The sequence below is a fragment of the Diadema setosum genome, chromosome 10 (assembly GCF_964275005.1).
Source record: "Diadema setosum chromosome 10, eeDiaSeto1, whole genome shotgun sequence".
Lineage (NCBI taxonomy): Eukaryota > Metazoa > Echinodermata > Echinoidea > Diadematoida > Diadematidae > Diadema > Diadema setosum.
Window position 1 is genome coordinate 7757085 of NC_092694.1, and position 16191 is coordinate 7773275.

The window sequence follows — 16191 nt, forward strand, 5'->3', positions numbered from 1 at the left end:
GCCAACAACTTGTGAACGACAGTAATGAAAACGCAGTGTATACCTCGTACAGAAACATATGAATTAAACTAGGATATAAGTTCCAGCTTAGCTCAAATTATAGAATTATTAATCATGTATTTCAACGATTACGAAATGTTTGAATTGAAACAGTGACTCAGGTCTGTCGCCTCCCCCGGTTTTTGTTTTTGTTTTTGTTTTTGTTTTTTTTCTTTTTTTTTTTGCTAGTCAGTTCTTTCTGATGATCTTACTGGTGACGAGGAGGTACAAACACCTCAGTTTATCGAGTTGCTGCATTAGACCCATCTAAAAACAAAACAAACAAATATAAAAATAACAGTACGAGCTGTTTCGATCTGTTTTGGAAAGTTTGCCATTGAATCTCAACTATCGTAAACAACTAGGACATACAGCAGTATGAACTATGCAACCTGCATGTCCAGCTGTGATGGTAATGTAAAATAATGTCAGAATTTTATTGCGCTTGCTAAGCTTGAACAACTGGCACTGCTTTCCTTGGACATTCACCAACAAAGACAAAAATTAACCCAGATAGAATTACACGGCAACCACTGACCTACTTTCTTTACCTTTCCTGAAGAAAGTGGTCGTCATCTTTCCAAAATGTCCGGGGACCACTGCAGGGGGCTAATTTCTATGGGGGGAGGGGGGGGGGGGTAGGGGCGTAGGGAGCGTAGGGGGAGGTGGGGTGCGGAAACTATTCTGGTCAGGTGGAAAAAAAAAAGTCGTTCTCTGAACAAAACATTTCTACCATACATTTTCACAAAAATTTCTCATGAATTGCGGTGCATGAGTCAGCAGTACTGCATTGGGTTGGCACCTGCAGCGCTCCTATATATTCCATGGTAGGTATACATGTGTTACGAAGTGACGCCAATAATCTCAGCGTGTATGACGCTCCCCCCCCCCCCCCCCCCTTGTTGGTGTCGTTGGCACAAAATTAACTTGTCATGTTACGCGACATGATTTGAAGCCACCATAGCACGGGGTCCGTTGAGATCTTGATCGAAAAATCGAACATTGTTCCTTCTGTACAGATGCCCAAAATGATAAGATGATTAAGACATACTAAGAAAGATGAGGAAAAAAACTCGGGGCGAAAGAGGGGAAATGTTATTCATTGTGCGTCGCGTTTTGTTGCATATTCCCCCCAAATTTTCACAAAATTTTGGCTGCGCTTCGCCTTGTTCCTAGATCTATTCTGTTCGTCATGAGCTTGGCACAACATTGCCCATGTGTGTCCTTTGCATTTTGATGTCTGTCACGCGTATTTTGGACACTATGCAGCAGACGGTATCCAATTTGGGGCCCCGAGATGCTAAATATGTCGAGATGAGTAGCGGTGCCAGCCAGGGTTTTTGGAGGGCGACTGTTCTCTTCTTACTTTGTCGAATGACATGACCATGCAGACTCTATTATCTAGTTTAATTCTAAGCTCGGATTTTCTGTTCACTCTCCCTATAAGTTTCGCTTTGTTTTGGCTGTTTTTTTTTTTTCCAAACATTGCTATCTTGTATTTCCTACCTCTTTCTAGTTCTCCCTCTATATGGCTGTCTCCAAACCTGCCTGACTTTACCTCTTCATCAGCCTAGAAGAGTTCTACTTCTATCTCTACTTGTCTATGTGTTTGTGTTTAGCTATAGATTTTGTTGATGTTGTTGTTGTTGTAAAAAAAAAGAAAAGGAAAGAAGAGCTGGAACATGTAGAACGTCACCAATCACATAGATACGTTTTATCTTCCTTTTGCATAAGGAATGGTACATTTTTTCATCTATTATCACTTAATCTCTGTGTATAATTACTAACACATGACATCATCATATGTATCATAGTCATCTATTCTTAATTTGAAACCTTTGTCATAATCCCCTTTCTTCTTCAGTTTGCTGAATTTCAGTCTGTGATTTAAAAGCTCTAGCATACAACTTCAGTGAAAATACACACTAATGCTTACTGTTATTAGAATCAAAGTCCGTCTGTGTGAAGGACTCTTTGTTTTTAATTAGTATCAAAATCGAGAATATGAATGCATTAAATTTATATGGTACATATGGATATAATTTAGAAATATGCAACAAGATATCGTTTGGAAATAATTCAAACTGTCTTAGAAAGAAGGTCTTGTTTCTTCATTTCCGTTGAACGTCTGGGTTTTTTTTTTGGTTTTTTTTTTTGGTTTATTTGTTTGTTTGTCTGTTTCACGTGTATGTGGGCCAAGTGTTTGACACTGAATGGAATTGGCAAGAGGTTTCATAAATGCCTTGTGAACAGACTATCAATACAATGGCCACTTGCCCATCCCACTTCATACAGCCCATCAATGCCAATGACTGAAGAGTTCGCCCGCCTTAAAGAAATAAAGATAATTATACAAAATGAATAAAGCAAAAGTGGTGGTCAAAAACGAATCCACCACGGGCCTCTCAGAGCTGGCTTCGGCCCAATGGCCGACCTACGAAATCCAGAATTCTACCCCTCATCGGTCGCCTGTCAAGCGGGGACCTTCGGGGAGAGAGACAGTTTAGATTCTGCGACAGTTTTCCCCCTAACATACGTTTCTCACGAAGTCCACCATGTCGCTATGGATACCTAACCGAGTTTTCATATGTCATGGCTGTGTAAGGGTTACGATCATCGACAATTTGTTAAAAGTTGTGACTCCCCAAAACACGTATTACAAGGCAACGAAAGCAATATCGTCAAGATTGATTGACAATTTCCATCCTTCATTAATGGTTATAATGATGAAAAAGATACGATGCAATATGTTACATTCCCACAAACCCATGATCACACTGATAAAAGAAAAGCTGGTTTTGCTTCCAATGACCAAATAATGCAGGCAGTGCGTTCTTGATAATGAATGAGCATTTCAGACTATATGCTACCCGCTTTATTCCTGTTAGTTTCGTTATCATTCTTTTTTTAGCATATAATTATGACGAGAGAGAGAGACAATGAATAATCAAAGTTGGTAGTTTGTCTTTGTCATATATAACAAGCATGCACTGTAAATACTTAAGACTTTGTAGAATATGAATATGTAGGATGTACAGATAGATTTTCTATTCTGACACATAAAAGAGAATGAATGAACGAGATAGTATGGAATGTCAAAGCCACTGTTTACATACGATCGGGAGCAGGGATTGAAAAAGAAAAAGAAAAATAATGTTCGAATTATCACATTAGCTGCATTTGTATAGTTCAGTTGTATCTTAAAACATTCTTCCTTACAAGAAATTAGCAATAAAGCTGCAAATATAAGGAGATTTCACTAGTTTTTTTTTCCAATAAATCATAACTGTAGACGGTTTGTTCTAAACGATTTTTAATAAAACTAGTATACACATTTTGTATAAATACTTCACTTTGATTATACTGATTAACATCTTTACGTTGTCTCTACGTTGTTTCTATCCCTTAAATTTTAGAAATATTTTGAAGCACTGAAGCTTGCTCTTTTTTTTATCTGCAAATTATAAATAGTGGCTTCAAGGGATAATATAGTATTGGTTGGGGTGGGGATTTTGCGAGATACTTAGAAATCACTTTTTGAAGAGCCTACCATTCTAAGACGAATCCAAACTTCATTTGATAAAAATCAGTTTTGAAATGGCTGGGATATTAGAAATCAAAGTAAGACAAAGCAATCCTAATAAAAGGTGGCTCCCATCTTTTCTTAGGATTGCTTTAGTTGGGATTTCTCATCCATTTCAAAACCAATTTTCATCAAGTTAACTTTGAATTCCTCGAATAACTATTACTATATGCTCTTTCATATTACATATCAGGTTTGTCATTATCTCAACAACAAAAAAAAAATCATCATAGAAAAAAAAGTTCGAAACCTGAAGCCCCATCTTAATCGAAACTGTACTATTCTTTTAAAGGACAAGTCCAACTTCATAGACGTGTGGATTGAGTGACTGTAGCAATATGAGTAGAACACATCAGTGAGAGTTTGAGGAGAATTTGACAACCCGTTCAAAAGTTATGAATTTTTGAAGTTTCTGTGCAGTCACTGCTGGATGAGAAGACTACTACAGCTTGTAATGTCACATGTGTATAACGATATAAAGAAAAAATAAAGAAGATTTAACATATTTTCACTTTTTTCGCATAATAAAAGAACGCTTGACTTCTCTTTTTCAATAGGCAGGCGGGATGATATTATCCTTAACATACGTCAATGACAAGTTGAGGAAATGGATACTTTTTTCAAAAAATGAAATTTTGTGAAATTCTCTTTATATTTTCTTTATATCGTTGTACGCATGTGACATCAAACACTGTAGTAGTCTTCTCATCCAGCAGTTACTGCGCAGATACTTTACAAATTCATAACGAGTGAACGGATTGTCCAATTTTCCCTAAACTTTCACTGATGTATTCTGATAATAGTGCTGCATTCACTCGATCCACATGTATGAAGGTGAACTTGTCCTTTAATGATCAGTTAAAGACGCAATAAAAGGGGAAAATGACACCTTTACCCTGAAGAACAACGCACAAACCAGACTTGTAAAGCGCCCGAGGTGGGGGGGGGGGGGGGGGAGGCTAGGGTAGAGGACATGTTCCCGGTGAATGGAAGAACAAAAATATGCTATAGGAATTTTTATGGATCTTTCTAATGCGTTTGATACGTTACAACATGATATCTTACTTAAAAAGTTACAGTTTTATGGTGTTTGTGGTGTTGCACTCTCGTGGTTTAGGGATTATTTATCATGTAGACAGCAATATGTTGTACATAATGGCATGTCGTCAATTTTTTTTTTAACAGATAAAATGTGGTGTGCCCCATTGCTTAATATTAGGTCCCCTTCTCTTTTTGTTACATATTAATGACATCGTTAATTCGTCGTCTATGTTATCATTATGCTGATGATACCAATATTTTTTATTCCCATGATGATATAGAAACGTTTGTGTCCACACTTAATGCAGAGTTACCAAGTGTATCAAACTGGTTTAAGAATGATAAATTATCACTTGCTGATATTGATAAAACAAATTACATTTATTTCAAGCATATGAAAACTCACACAAATTATTTTGTTAATAATAATAAGGATTGATAATGTACTTCTTGAACGTAAAAGTTTCATCAAATTTTTAGGCATTTTCAATGATGAAAACTTAACTTGGAATGATCACATACATACATTTGAACAACTTACTTCCAAACACTTTTCACGATTTCTTTAAATTGAATTATACTGTCCGTTCGTATCCCACTCGTAATTCGCAAAATTTCCATTGAGTAAATCCCAAATTATATTAATTGCACACAAATGTGTGAGACATAATGGACCAAATCTTTGGAACACACTCCCAGATTATGTTTAATCATGTAAAACGTTATATTCTTTTAAGGATAGATCGAAAACTACGTTACTGTCAGATTAAAATCTATGAACATAGCATCTGAATATAAATTTAGTGTGTTGTTTGATCACGTTTCTTTTCCTGTAAATTGGATTTAAAACTACAACAAATATACGCAATGTTTATGTGTCTATCATTTCATTTTATTCCCATTATCTTCATCATCACCACCATCACTTTCATCTTCATTATCACATTTTTCTTATCATCACTTTGTCATCATCATCATAATCATCATCATTCACTTTATTTCTATTCGTATCTGTGCACTATTATATAAAACATAATGCATTTACAGTGCATTATTGTAGTATTTCCCCATTCCGCAAACAATATTATGTGTATTTTGTAGATAGATCCTTTGGCTGCCAGGTGTTCAAGCTTTTGCTTATAGTGGCAGTCCTTCTTCCGCATAATTTCTCAGGAAATTTGGAAGTACGAGTTATATTTTGTTAATGGAATTAATTTAAAGATTAATTTTCCTTCTTTCAATCATGTACATTGTAATCTGCTTACTGATATTTTATGTGATATTACTGAAAAGAATCTTGATTCATGTATGAAATTGTGTTGGAAGAAAAATAAATCAAACAAACAAACAAACAAACATTTCCTCTTTCTTTTTTATGTATTTATTTTATTTATATTTTTGCTGCTCTCAAAATTTAGCAGCAATGCAAACAAGTTACACTGGAATGTTCGAAGTAGGCCTACATGAATAAAGGGGTGCTGTTCGTTATTCCGAAGGTTCGATATTCCGAAGGTTCGTTATTCCGAAGGTTCGTTAATCCGAAACACGCCAATTCCCTGTACCTAGAGGTTCGTTAATCCGAACATTGTGGCGTTATTCCGAAGGTTCGTTATTCCGAAGATTTGTTCATCCGAAAATGAAATTCGGAAAAACGAACTTCGGAATAAGGAATCTTCGGACTGAAGAGCCTTCGGAATAACGAACCTTCGGAATAACGAGCTGTAACCGAATATAGTACCTTGGTAGTAATGAGAATAAATATCCCTATCAGTGCAACAGTGAAAAGGTAATCAGTATGGATAGGCTGTGTCAAGACATTAATGATCGTCTTGAAATTATTAGTATTATCATTATTATTATTATTATTATTAATTGTTATTATTATCATTATTATTATTATTATTATTATTATTATTATTATTATTATTGATACTATTGATATCATCATTATCGTCATTGTCATCTTCGTTATTGCTAATCCATAATATAATCATTACTTTTGAAGTTCAAGTTCAAGGTAATCAGCAATATGCATAAAAACAATGATATCATGACACCATAAAGAGCCTAATTCGGAAGGCGTCCTCCAAAAGCTTTAAGTCATTTTTCGAGAATAAGCCAAAGAGAGGGGGCAGGGAGAGAGACGGACAGGCAGACAGGCAGACAGACAGACAGACAGACAGACAGACAGACAAAGAAGGAGGGAGACAGACAGAAAGACAGGTAGACAGACAAAGCGGAAGTTTGTGCATGAGTTGTTCTCAACAAGACCGTGCGTAAGTTTAATTCCAAAAGTATCTACGAGTGCAACGGCAACTTGCAGTACATGTAAAGGGAAACAAATAAGCACTTCGCTTTATTTTGTGTTTTTGCAATTTTCTCCAACAACCTATAGTTTTTGTTAATTACCGTATTCTTATTTTGAATCACACTTACCACACTGCTAACCTTATATATTTTGGTTCAGGAATGCGGTCTGTACTATCCTGCGGTCACAGTGATATTCGATTCCGTCGGCTGACATTATTTTGACCTTTTCGTTGATGGCGGATCCTGATGGTTGTGCTTCGAAAACAAAAAGAAGAAGAAAAAAGAAGAAAAACTGATGACTGTCGTGCGAAGAAGTATAATCTGATATCTCATCCGTGAGTTCCTCTATTTTTTCCAAGAGTAACTTTCCATGCCTCCACCACTCCCTTGTGGTAATTGATTATGAAAGGCGGTAAGCACGGGATAACATTTCCACAGAGTTCATATTTGTGCGGGTAGCTAGACTTTGCTTGCTTGCATATGATCAAAGAGTAAGTTAATGGCCCTCCATGAGCTTTAATTGCAGTGATCAGTATTCAAAGAAAAGTAGGGGCCTACGTATCGGACAATGAAATTAAATGCCACCTCTTTTCCACTGTTGAATCAGCGTAGCGAACACGTACAGCACGTGATGGGTCTAGACATTGAAATGAAATTGCACTTGTTTTAAATTGACTCCAAAAGGACACAATTGAGCCACTCACTCAGAAAATGGATGAGAAAATAAAGATATGAAAGCTAGAGAATTGGAATGCGTCGCTTTCCTCGGCCAGTTGTTACTTCGAACAAAATCTAGGCAAAATTTGTCTCGATGTTTTCGTCGGCTCTTATGATATCTTGGACAGAAATTGAAGGTTTACATTCATTCAGTAAAATTTCACCCTTGCCTTAATTAATGCTCTTAAATGTTTCCACTTGAATGTTCTTAATTCTAGATTTGATTCGATTCGGGACTGATCAAGAGGGAAAGGGTCATCGTTTAGGTATTTTTCACAAAAGACTGGTTTTGTAATTAATACAGTGTAAAGAACTGTAATGCGATGACTTCGTGAATGCCCTCTCCGATAATTTGCATAATACGATTGAGCTTGTTGACACTATTTCTGGAAACATTTTAATCTTTAAAAGGTCCACAGAATAATCCAGACAAGTTAACGATTTAGAATACTTCAATATAGTTAAATGTATTATGATCTGTATTTCATACATTTCAGGAAATCTCTAGTTTGAGCAAAAATGAAACATAACAGGTAGTTTTACAGAATTGTATGTTTTCCCTTAGCCATGACATTACGCAACAAAGGCCAACGAGACCAACGCTATATACGTACGGTTATGAAGCCCCGTGACGTAATGGGTGCCGGACTCGTGGGCCTTGTTTGCCTAGAGTGGGACCCATAGGACTTATTTATCTAGTGTCGATCTCTTGGGCTATATGACTCGTAGGTGTCGGACTCATGACGTGCACCCGTGACGTCACACTGCCCCAGAATTGACACAAGTTGGCCATACGAATATGGAATATGGAATTTTCAATTTTCAAAAGTTGCTGCCGGAACCTGAGGAACTCCATCGGCGGCTACACGTTAGCTTAATGGTGCCCTCACGAATTACAGGATATTTATACGATCAGAACCGAATTTGGTTTCCATCTTTGCCCAATGGTCTTTCGTGTAGTCGACGCCTGAATAAGCAGCGCACGTCACGTTAGAGCTGTTCGTGCTGATAAGTACTTACGAGCTCCTCGCCAAGCTGACGTCACATGATGGACACTAGTGGTTCGCTGCGTTTTTGCAGAATTTCGAAGAGCGCGCCTGGTGTATTTCTTTTTCTCCTTTGTATCTTGTTCCTCTTCATCTGCAATGCTGTCTAGGAGAAGAAACGAGACGTTCTCGTCAAACTGTATACGAGAGTTCATTAATTTTGCTTATTGTAATCATATTTAATAACTGCGGGAATTAATGCAGTATCAGATGATTTGCACGTACGCAGTATTAAGTGATTTTGACACTGAATCTTGTCTTATGTCCGTTCTTTATTTCGTATTTATTCTGCTTCTAAAATCAAATCAAAATGAATTACATGGGTGTGGCAAATTTAAACAGAACCTAACCAAATGACAAAGGAGCAATACAAAAGTGCAGTTTACACTATACATGCATGACAAGATTTAATCATTGTAAATCATTGTATGGTTGCATTTAAATATAGAAAAGGCAGTACACTTGATTCAACCAGGGAAGTGGGAATCCCACCTCCCAGACTCTACAAGGAAACAGGAGACCGTCGGCATATAGGCATGACTTGACTTGGCTGATGGCCTATCTTGCCATAGAATTTCTGCCATTATCATAATATGTTGCTATCGTGACCAGGCAACATTCATATCAAATATATCTGTGACGTCTTTTGCAAGTAGACCCGACGTCATGAGCTGCATGAAAGGGGGCAGCCAATCAGAAGTAGCAAATCAAGTGGCTTGTATCAGGACCCGGATAGCATCAAGCGCTATCATCCAGGTGAAAGTTGATATGTGATAATGAGGAGGTAGACTCGCAATTCAAGCTTTCCAGGTATTCATCAACCAGTGAGTCTGGCTGCGTGAATGGATGGCGACAGCAACTATACACCTTGACACGAGAAGGACTCATTTCTGCTGGTACTTCATAGTCTTGGCCGCCAACCCAAATCATTACGAAACTGATATATTTGAAAAAAAAAAATTATAACGATAATTGAAAATGAATAGTTCTTATTTCCGCGTGTTCCTTTGTACATACATTGTATCGGTCAAGGTAACTTTCCTTGACTATGTTATCATAAAATTCAGGTAGGAATCAGCATGATGTAGTATAAGCATCACCACAAGTGAGGATGGTGTGTGTGTGGGGGGGGGGGAGGGGGTAACGCAGAAGTAAGATAGGTATACATATGGAACAAAAGATGGATGGGATTTAGAAGGAAAACTATCAAAATATCGTTGAAAATCGAGGCGATGACAGCTGAAACGCGATATATCTCCAAGAACGAAGGCAACAAAATGAAGCGAGGGTTTATCCAGAAAAAAAAAAAAAACAACCTACCAATCAAAAGAATCCTTTTCTACACCAAATGTCTGTGTCTATACAAGTATTATCTATGGAAACGAACCACTCGCTGAACTGAACTCTCGAAAATATGAACCTCTGCAACGAGAGCAGTGTTGTACTATCTACTGAAACAGAATTATTCTTCGAAATTTGCCATTTGCTTGATGCAAGAAATCGAGTAATTCATCTCAAAACACCTCAAAGAACAACTCTTACTGGGTTGGTGGAAGATCGAGTGCCAATTGGAGCAACTGAGGTATGATATCCTTGACTGAAGAAAGTTACGAGGTGCAGAAATGGTGGATGATACAAATGAAAACAAACTAGAACAATGCCAGCAACGATGTATCCAAGCACATGGAAATTATGTACTACTAGTATCTCGGTACGACTTAAAAAAAGAAAAAAAGAAAAAAGGCCTCGTAGGTGTTGTTGCTGTTTTTCCATTCATTCATAACCAAGACTTTCTTCCGATAAAGTGTCTGATTCGATAAACCCATTGATTCCCTGGAAACACCCAGGACAATAATATTAATCTCTTTCCACCTCCCTGTTCTTACTGTGCACGTGCGACGGTACGCACATGCCCCCATTTCGGGGAGTCGTGTTCAGTTGGCGACAGAGACAGCACCTGCAGCGTGAGGCGGATTAACCCGTAGCAGAACAGAAGTCTTAATTTGCAAATCGAAAGAGTGCGTTCTAATTAGTCATGCCACAAACAAGTGGGTAATTATAATAGGTTCATAACCATTGTAACAGATCCCAAGAGAAGTGCAACCGGCAAATGAAATCCACATTTTATTTCTGTATCTCAAGAATGGCCTATGACAACACAGTCTGCACCGTGAAGTGGGAAATTCGCATATTATAACACATTTCCCTACCTTCAACTTGATCGATATCACTTTGAGAAGCGAGTCACGTCTTGTTCCTGGAAAGCAGTCTAGAACAGCGAATTGGAAACTCGTGCGTCATAACATTCGACAATTATAAAGGGCACTGTCTTGTCCAAGTTCATCGTTATGAGTGTGCATAAGATTATCATGCGTGATAAAAATTTACGAAGTGCAACTCACTCTCTATGGTTGTCCAGAGAAGATGATAGGCGTGGGTGACTTTTCTGTCCCGCTGTTCAGCCGATGATTTGAATATGAATTTGAATTTTTATTTTAATGTCAGAATTCCTGCTCTTCCACCATATCGGTCTCAGCTACTTCTGAATTATGCTCGGAAGTAAAGACTCCTTTGTTTTGTTATGTTTGTCGGCATTGATATAAATCTATAAACTTTATGATATGATGGTGTTTATTGGAAAGAACTATGAAAAAGTTTTTTTTTTTCTCAATAATAGCACGGCATACTGTTAATATACATCTTCCAGAATCCAGACTTATGCATCCGATTCAGACCCACAAAATCACAAACCTTGAATTTTGGGAACAGTGCTTAAAGAGGATGGCTAGTAACTGATCAGTGGGAATCAGTGGGAATGCTGGGGGATGATTGTTCCAATTCTAATGGGATTTACTTAAGAGTACATTATATATCTATTGTTGTGTGAAAATTATTTGCTTCAGAACGGTCTCATATTCAAGTAATGTGCAGTTTAATGCTCTGTCACTGTACAGGGATGCTAACCTGGACACATTAAACTGCACATTACTTGAATATGGGACCATTCTGAAGCAAACAACTTTCACACACTATAGATATATAATGTACTCTTAAATGAATCCCACAAGGATTGGAACAATCATTCCCCAGCATTCCCACTGATTCCCACTGATCAGTTACTAGCCATCCCATTTAACCTTTCGTGTGCTTTGAATACCGATTGGCACAAAAATCCCCACAGCGCTATGCACGCTGTCAAATTCTCCCGTGGTACAGATAGGGTTAAATGTCTTCAGATATTTTGGTATATTCCTAGACATTACACTACTAAAAATTGAAATAGCTTGGAACATTTCTTTTTAATTGCCAAATAAAGGAAAATATTTCGCTGGAAATATATTGGAAACGCTCCTCCTTGATACAGTTTAGCTTCTAGTGATTTAGGCCTACATGATTATCCCCATTTATCCCCAAGATGAATTATCCTTCGGGTTTATGCCAGGTGTGCGTGTGTGTCAAACACAAACACACTGCTATAGCTTCTGACCATCCGAGCATTGAGAATTTAGGGTTTCTGGGAAGAACACTATACTAGGGCTTTCTATAGCTCAGTCGGTAGAGCACAGGGCTAGCTCCGGAGGTCTCGGGTTCGAATCCCGATGAAATCCCATTTTCTTTGCTCATTTTTCCACCAATGATTTACATGATTATGACACTTTCTCGTTAATAGAATACCTGTTAGAATTTGTACCAACCAACCAATAAACAAACAAACAAACAAAGGACGAAGACTGCTTTTGGGCGTAGGTTAAAATCAATCCTCGAACAAGCGACTTTCAGTTGGCGCAATGCTGTTTTCCGATACACGTAGGCCTATAATAGGCCTACGATATAAAACGATGCACACAGTGATAGTTTAATATGTCACTGCCCTTTCGAAGGCTAAACGAAATGCATAGAAATTAGCGTTCAGTACCAAAATTAGCTGTTTAACACATTGCTGTAGTTGTTGAGCAAGTTCAGCAACCAGCCTTGTACCTTAACGTAACCCCAAAATTATGCAAATGGAAAAAAAAAACTATAACAACAAAAACAACAACAATAACAACAGCAACAGACATGCCTGTTCCGCCCATTCAAACAACAGATTCATAACCACGTGTTGCAAAATACGTCTAGGATTTCAAATATTTTACAGCCTTGAACTAGTGGAAACTGAAGTTCAGCTGAACTGTTAAACGAGATTCCGTATGCATTAAAAGTATCCATGCTGCATAAGGCCAGTGTTTGAATTCTCAATAATAATAATTGACTGGCTTTTCCGTGTCTGATGTGTGTACTAAGGAGGCATCCTTGCTCATACCAAAACTTCAAAATGAGGTGTGTGCGGGGGGGGGGGGGGGGGTGGACGAAGGTGGGCCATTGCTGGTGTCCAGGTCTGTTACACCAGAATATCTATGATAAGTACGCCCGGACTTGTGGCAGGAAGTATAAAAAACAGTAATACACTTGAACATTAACCTTGCTTGACGAGACTTTGTGTTTCAAACACGTTCGAGAATGAATTTAGCGATAGTATTGCCTATGGTGGAAAGAAGAAGCACACGGTTTCATATTTTGATCTGCTCGAAGGGGGTTGTAAGTCGCTCGCTGGTTATGACGCACCTCACCCGCCGTCGAGGGTAGCGGCGGCCCGGACCGGTGACACATGGTGGCCGAAACTCCGAGCGAGTGATGCAACGTCACGGCGCTCAGCGTGGGCTCTGCGCCAAGTCCCCACTGACTCACGGACCTGCATTCCAAGGAGAGTTCAGAGAGCGTCTTATCCAGGTCAGCGCGTGTTTTCGTCACGGTGAATGCATCGAAAACACTGGGGACGCAGTGGTACAATTTGAACATGGACGGAAACTAAAGTCAAAATATATTGTGGATTGAGGGAAATCAGCAATACTACGTAGGAGAATAAATCAGTGAAAATTTGAAGAAAATTGGACAATCGATTAAAAAAAAAAATATGGATCTTTAACATTTCGGTACCGTCAGCGCTGGATAAGAAGACTACTTCATTTCATGACGTCACCATGGATAACAATCTATAAAGAAAATAAATGATGCGTTCTGCTTTGCTGCTTTTACTCAATCCACATTTATGTTTGGGTTTTGGTTCCCTCCACGTCTGGCCAGTCATAGACGCACAGTAGAGCTAAGTTCAGTGGAACGCGCCTTCTTCTTTAACCGTTTAACTATCATCACCAGTCCTTAAAGCGCTGTTGGCATTGTTCATACACCATGCACACTGGTCGTGGACGAGAATGGCAGAATGATGATGATGATGATGATGATGATTATTATTATTATTATTATTATTATTATTATTATTATTATTATTATTCTCTTTCCCTAATTTCCCTCTCCCTCGATATGTATGTATCTCCTACCCCCTCCCTCCCTCTCTTTCTTTCTCTCCAGTGCAGGTTCATGCACTTCTAAACATGCTGGCTGGACACGCCCATAAGAGAGATGGGGGGGGGGGGGAGGGGGAGATATGAATTAAAACGAACACATGTGAAATGGGAAGCCCATATGGATGCAGTTGTCATGAAAACACCGAAGGTCGCACAATTGAGAACGCGAGGAGTTTGGCATTACTTTTGACATAATTGTTATTTTTTTTTAAGTGACCAACTCTACGATCACCCACTTTACTGTAAACATGGCGTGCACTGAAAATTTTTGAAGCTAGAGCTAGTTTTCATCAATACAAAGACGCAGTAGACATTATTATGTTTTACATGATCACAATATAATTATCTTTAAGAACAAAACGCAAAGAAATTGTGGCAGTCACAGAATATGTTGCCTATCTACGTTTCTTTGTCCGTTTTTTTTTTCTCTCCATGAACCTGATTTTTATATGTGAGTGATTAATTGTAAAACACGTTCCTGATCAATATTTGTCACGTGTTCCTTCTATCGGCCTTAAATTGCCCTTCAATGGTACTTAATAGCATGAGAACTTAAATAAACTTTAAAATATATATATATATATATATATATATATATATATATATATATATATATATATATATATAGCCGAGCCGCCAGAGGGCAATATGAAATTGACAAACAGGATCGAGTGGGCACTACTGTACTGCACCACTTCAAGACGAATTGCACACAGGCAGTAGGAGGGGAAACGTGAACAACATGCCTGGTAAAATATAGAAAGAGTGGAACAAAACAGACCAAAGATATCAAGCAATCACGTACGTCTCTCCGCTAGCAGACGATCTTCGCTCTACAGGGCGCCATCCTCCGTTCGGCCGCCAAAACTCGCCTGTATGTGTTCGTCCTTCGCCTTCACCTTCAACGTGTTTGTACTTGAGTCCTGGTTGATCGCTGGGCCTTGGTCGGCTAGTCTGGCTTACCAGACACTGACTTCCTCATGTGCAGGGAGGTGCTGGGACTCAACCTCGCACATCTGTTTTGTTTTGCGTTGCCTTGCATTCGTTTGTCTTTCTTCTTCTTCGCCATTTCATAATAGATCTTTCTGTCCTGTCAGATGTTGGTATAGACCGTGAGATTGGTAATATCATTCTTATGTGGGTAGTTATTTCGTGTTTATGACAAATGCCCTCTTACCTTTGTGACTCCTTGGTATACTTCTCTGTTTGTTTACATGTCTTAGTTATGGTAAAACGTGCACTTTTTTAAGTACATTTCATGGTGTTGAGTCACATTATACAGGCATCAAAGGCAACAAGTGAAGCATATAATCTGATAATCGAAGTATCCGCTTCCCCCTCAATGCAGTAGGCCTACTCGGCGCATCCTAGCTAGTTTGATATAACTTTTAAAGGTAAACAAAACAAATATATGATATATCAATATAAGTTTATACCAAGAGCTCATTCAAGTAATTTTCCTTGCGAACCTTCCAAAGACCTTTTAATGATGCTTTGAATAGCGAAGTATAGCTTTGTGCCTGATCGCCTCAAATTCCCCAACATGATGAGCTTTTGAGGCAAGACATCTGGATTTCATCCTTCTGTCATCTTCCAGCTATCAAGGGTCGCAGTAAAAGGACATGTGGAAAATGTGCACTAAGTACATCACATGCTGCATCCAAATGACAAGTCGTTATCACGAAACAGCTTAAAGGACAAGTTCACCTTCATAAACACAAGGATTGAGAGAATGCAGCAATATTAGTAGAACACATCAGTGAAAGTTTGAGGAAAATTGGACAATCGATGCAAAAGTTATGAATTTTTAAAATTGTTGTGTTGGAACCGCTGGATGAGGAGACTACTAAGGCTCGTGATGTCATATGAGTACAACAGTATAAAGAAAATGTAATGAAAATTCAACATATTTTCACTTTTTTCGCATAATGAAAGAACACTTGACTTCCCTCTTTCTAGAGGCAATGGGATAAATATTACCCATAACATATGTCAGTAACGAGTCAAGGGAATGTGTACTTTTTTCAAAATATGAAATTTTGTGAAATTC

General features: G+C 38.2%; 1 protein-coding gene across 1 annotated transcript in view; it reads right to left on the reverse strand.

Moving 5' to 3' along the window:
* The window catches only part of LOC140233709 (uncharacterized), a 38635-nt gene that overhangs the window by 220 nt on the left and 22224 nt on the right, over nt 1-16191 (reverse strand). Inside the window, exons 13-14 of the mRNA XM_072313809.1 lie at nt 13342-13584; nt 252-306 (exon numbers count right to left, since the gene is read on the reverse strand). Of these exons, the coding sequence (XP_072169910.1) occupies nt 252-306; nt 13342-13584 (298 nt within the window). The remainder of the gene's footprint in view (nt 1-251; nt 307-13341; nt 13585-16191) is intronic.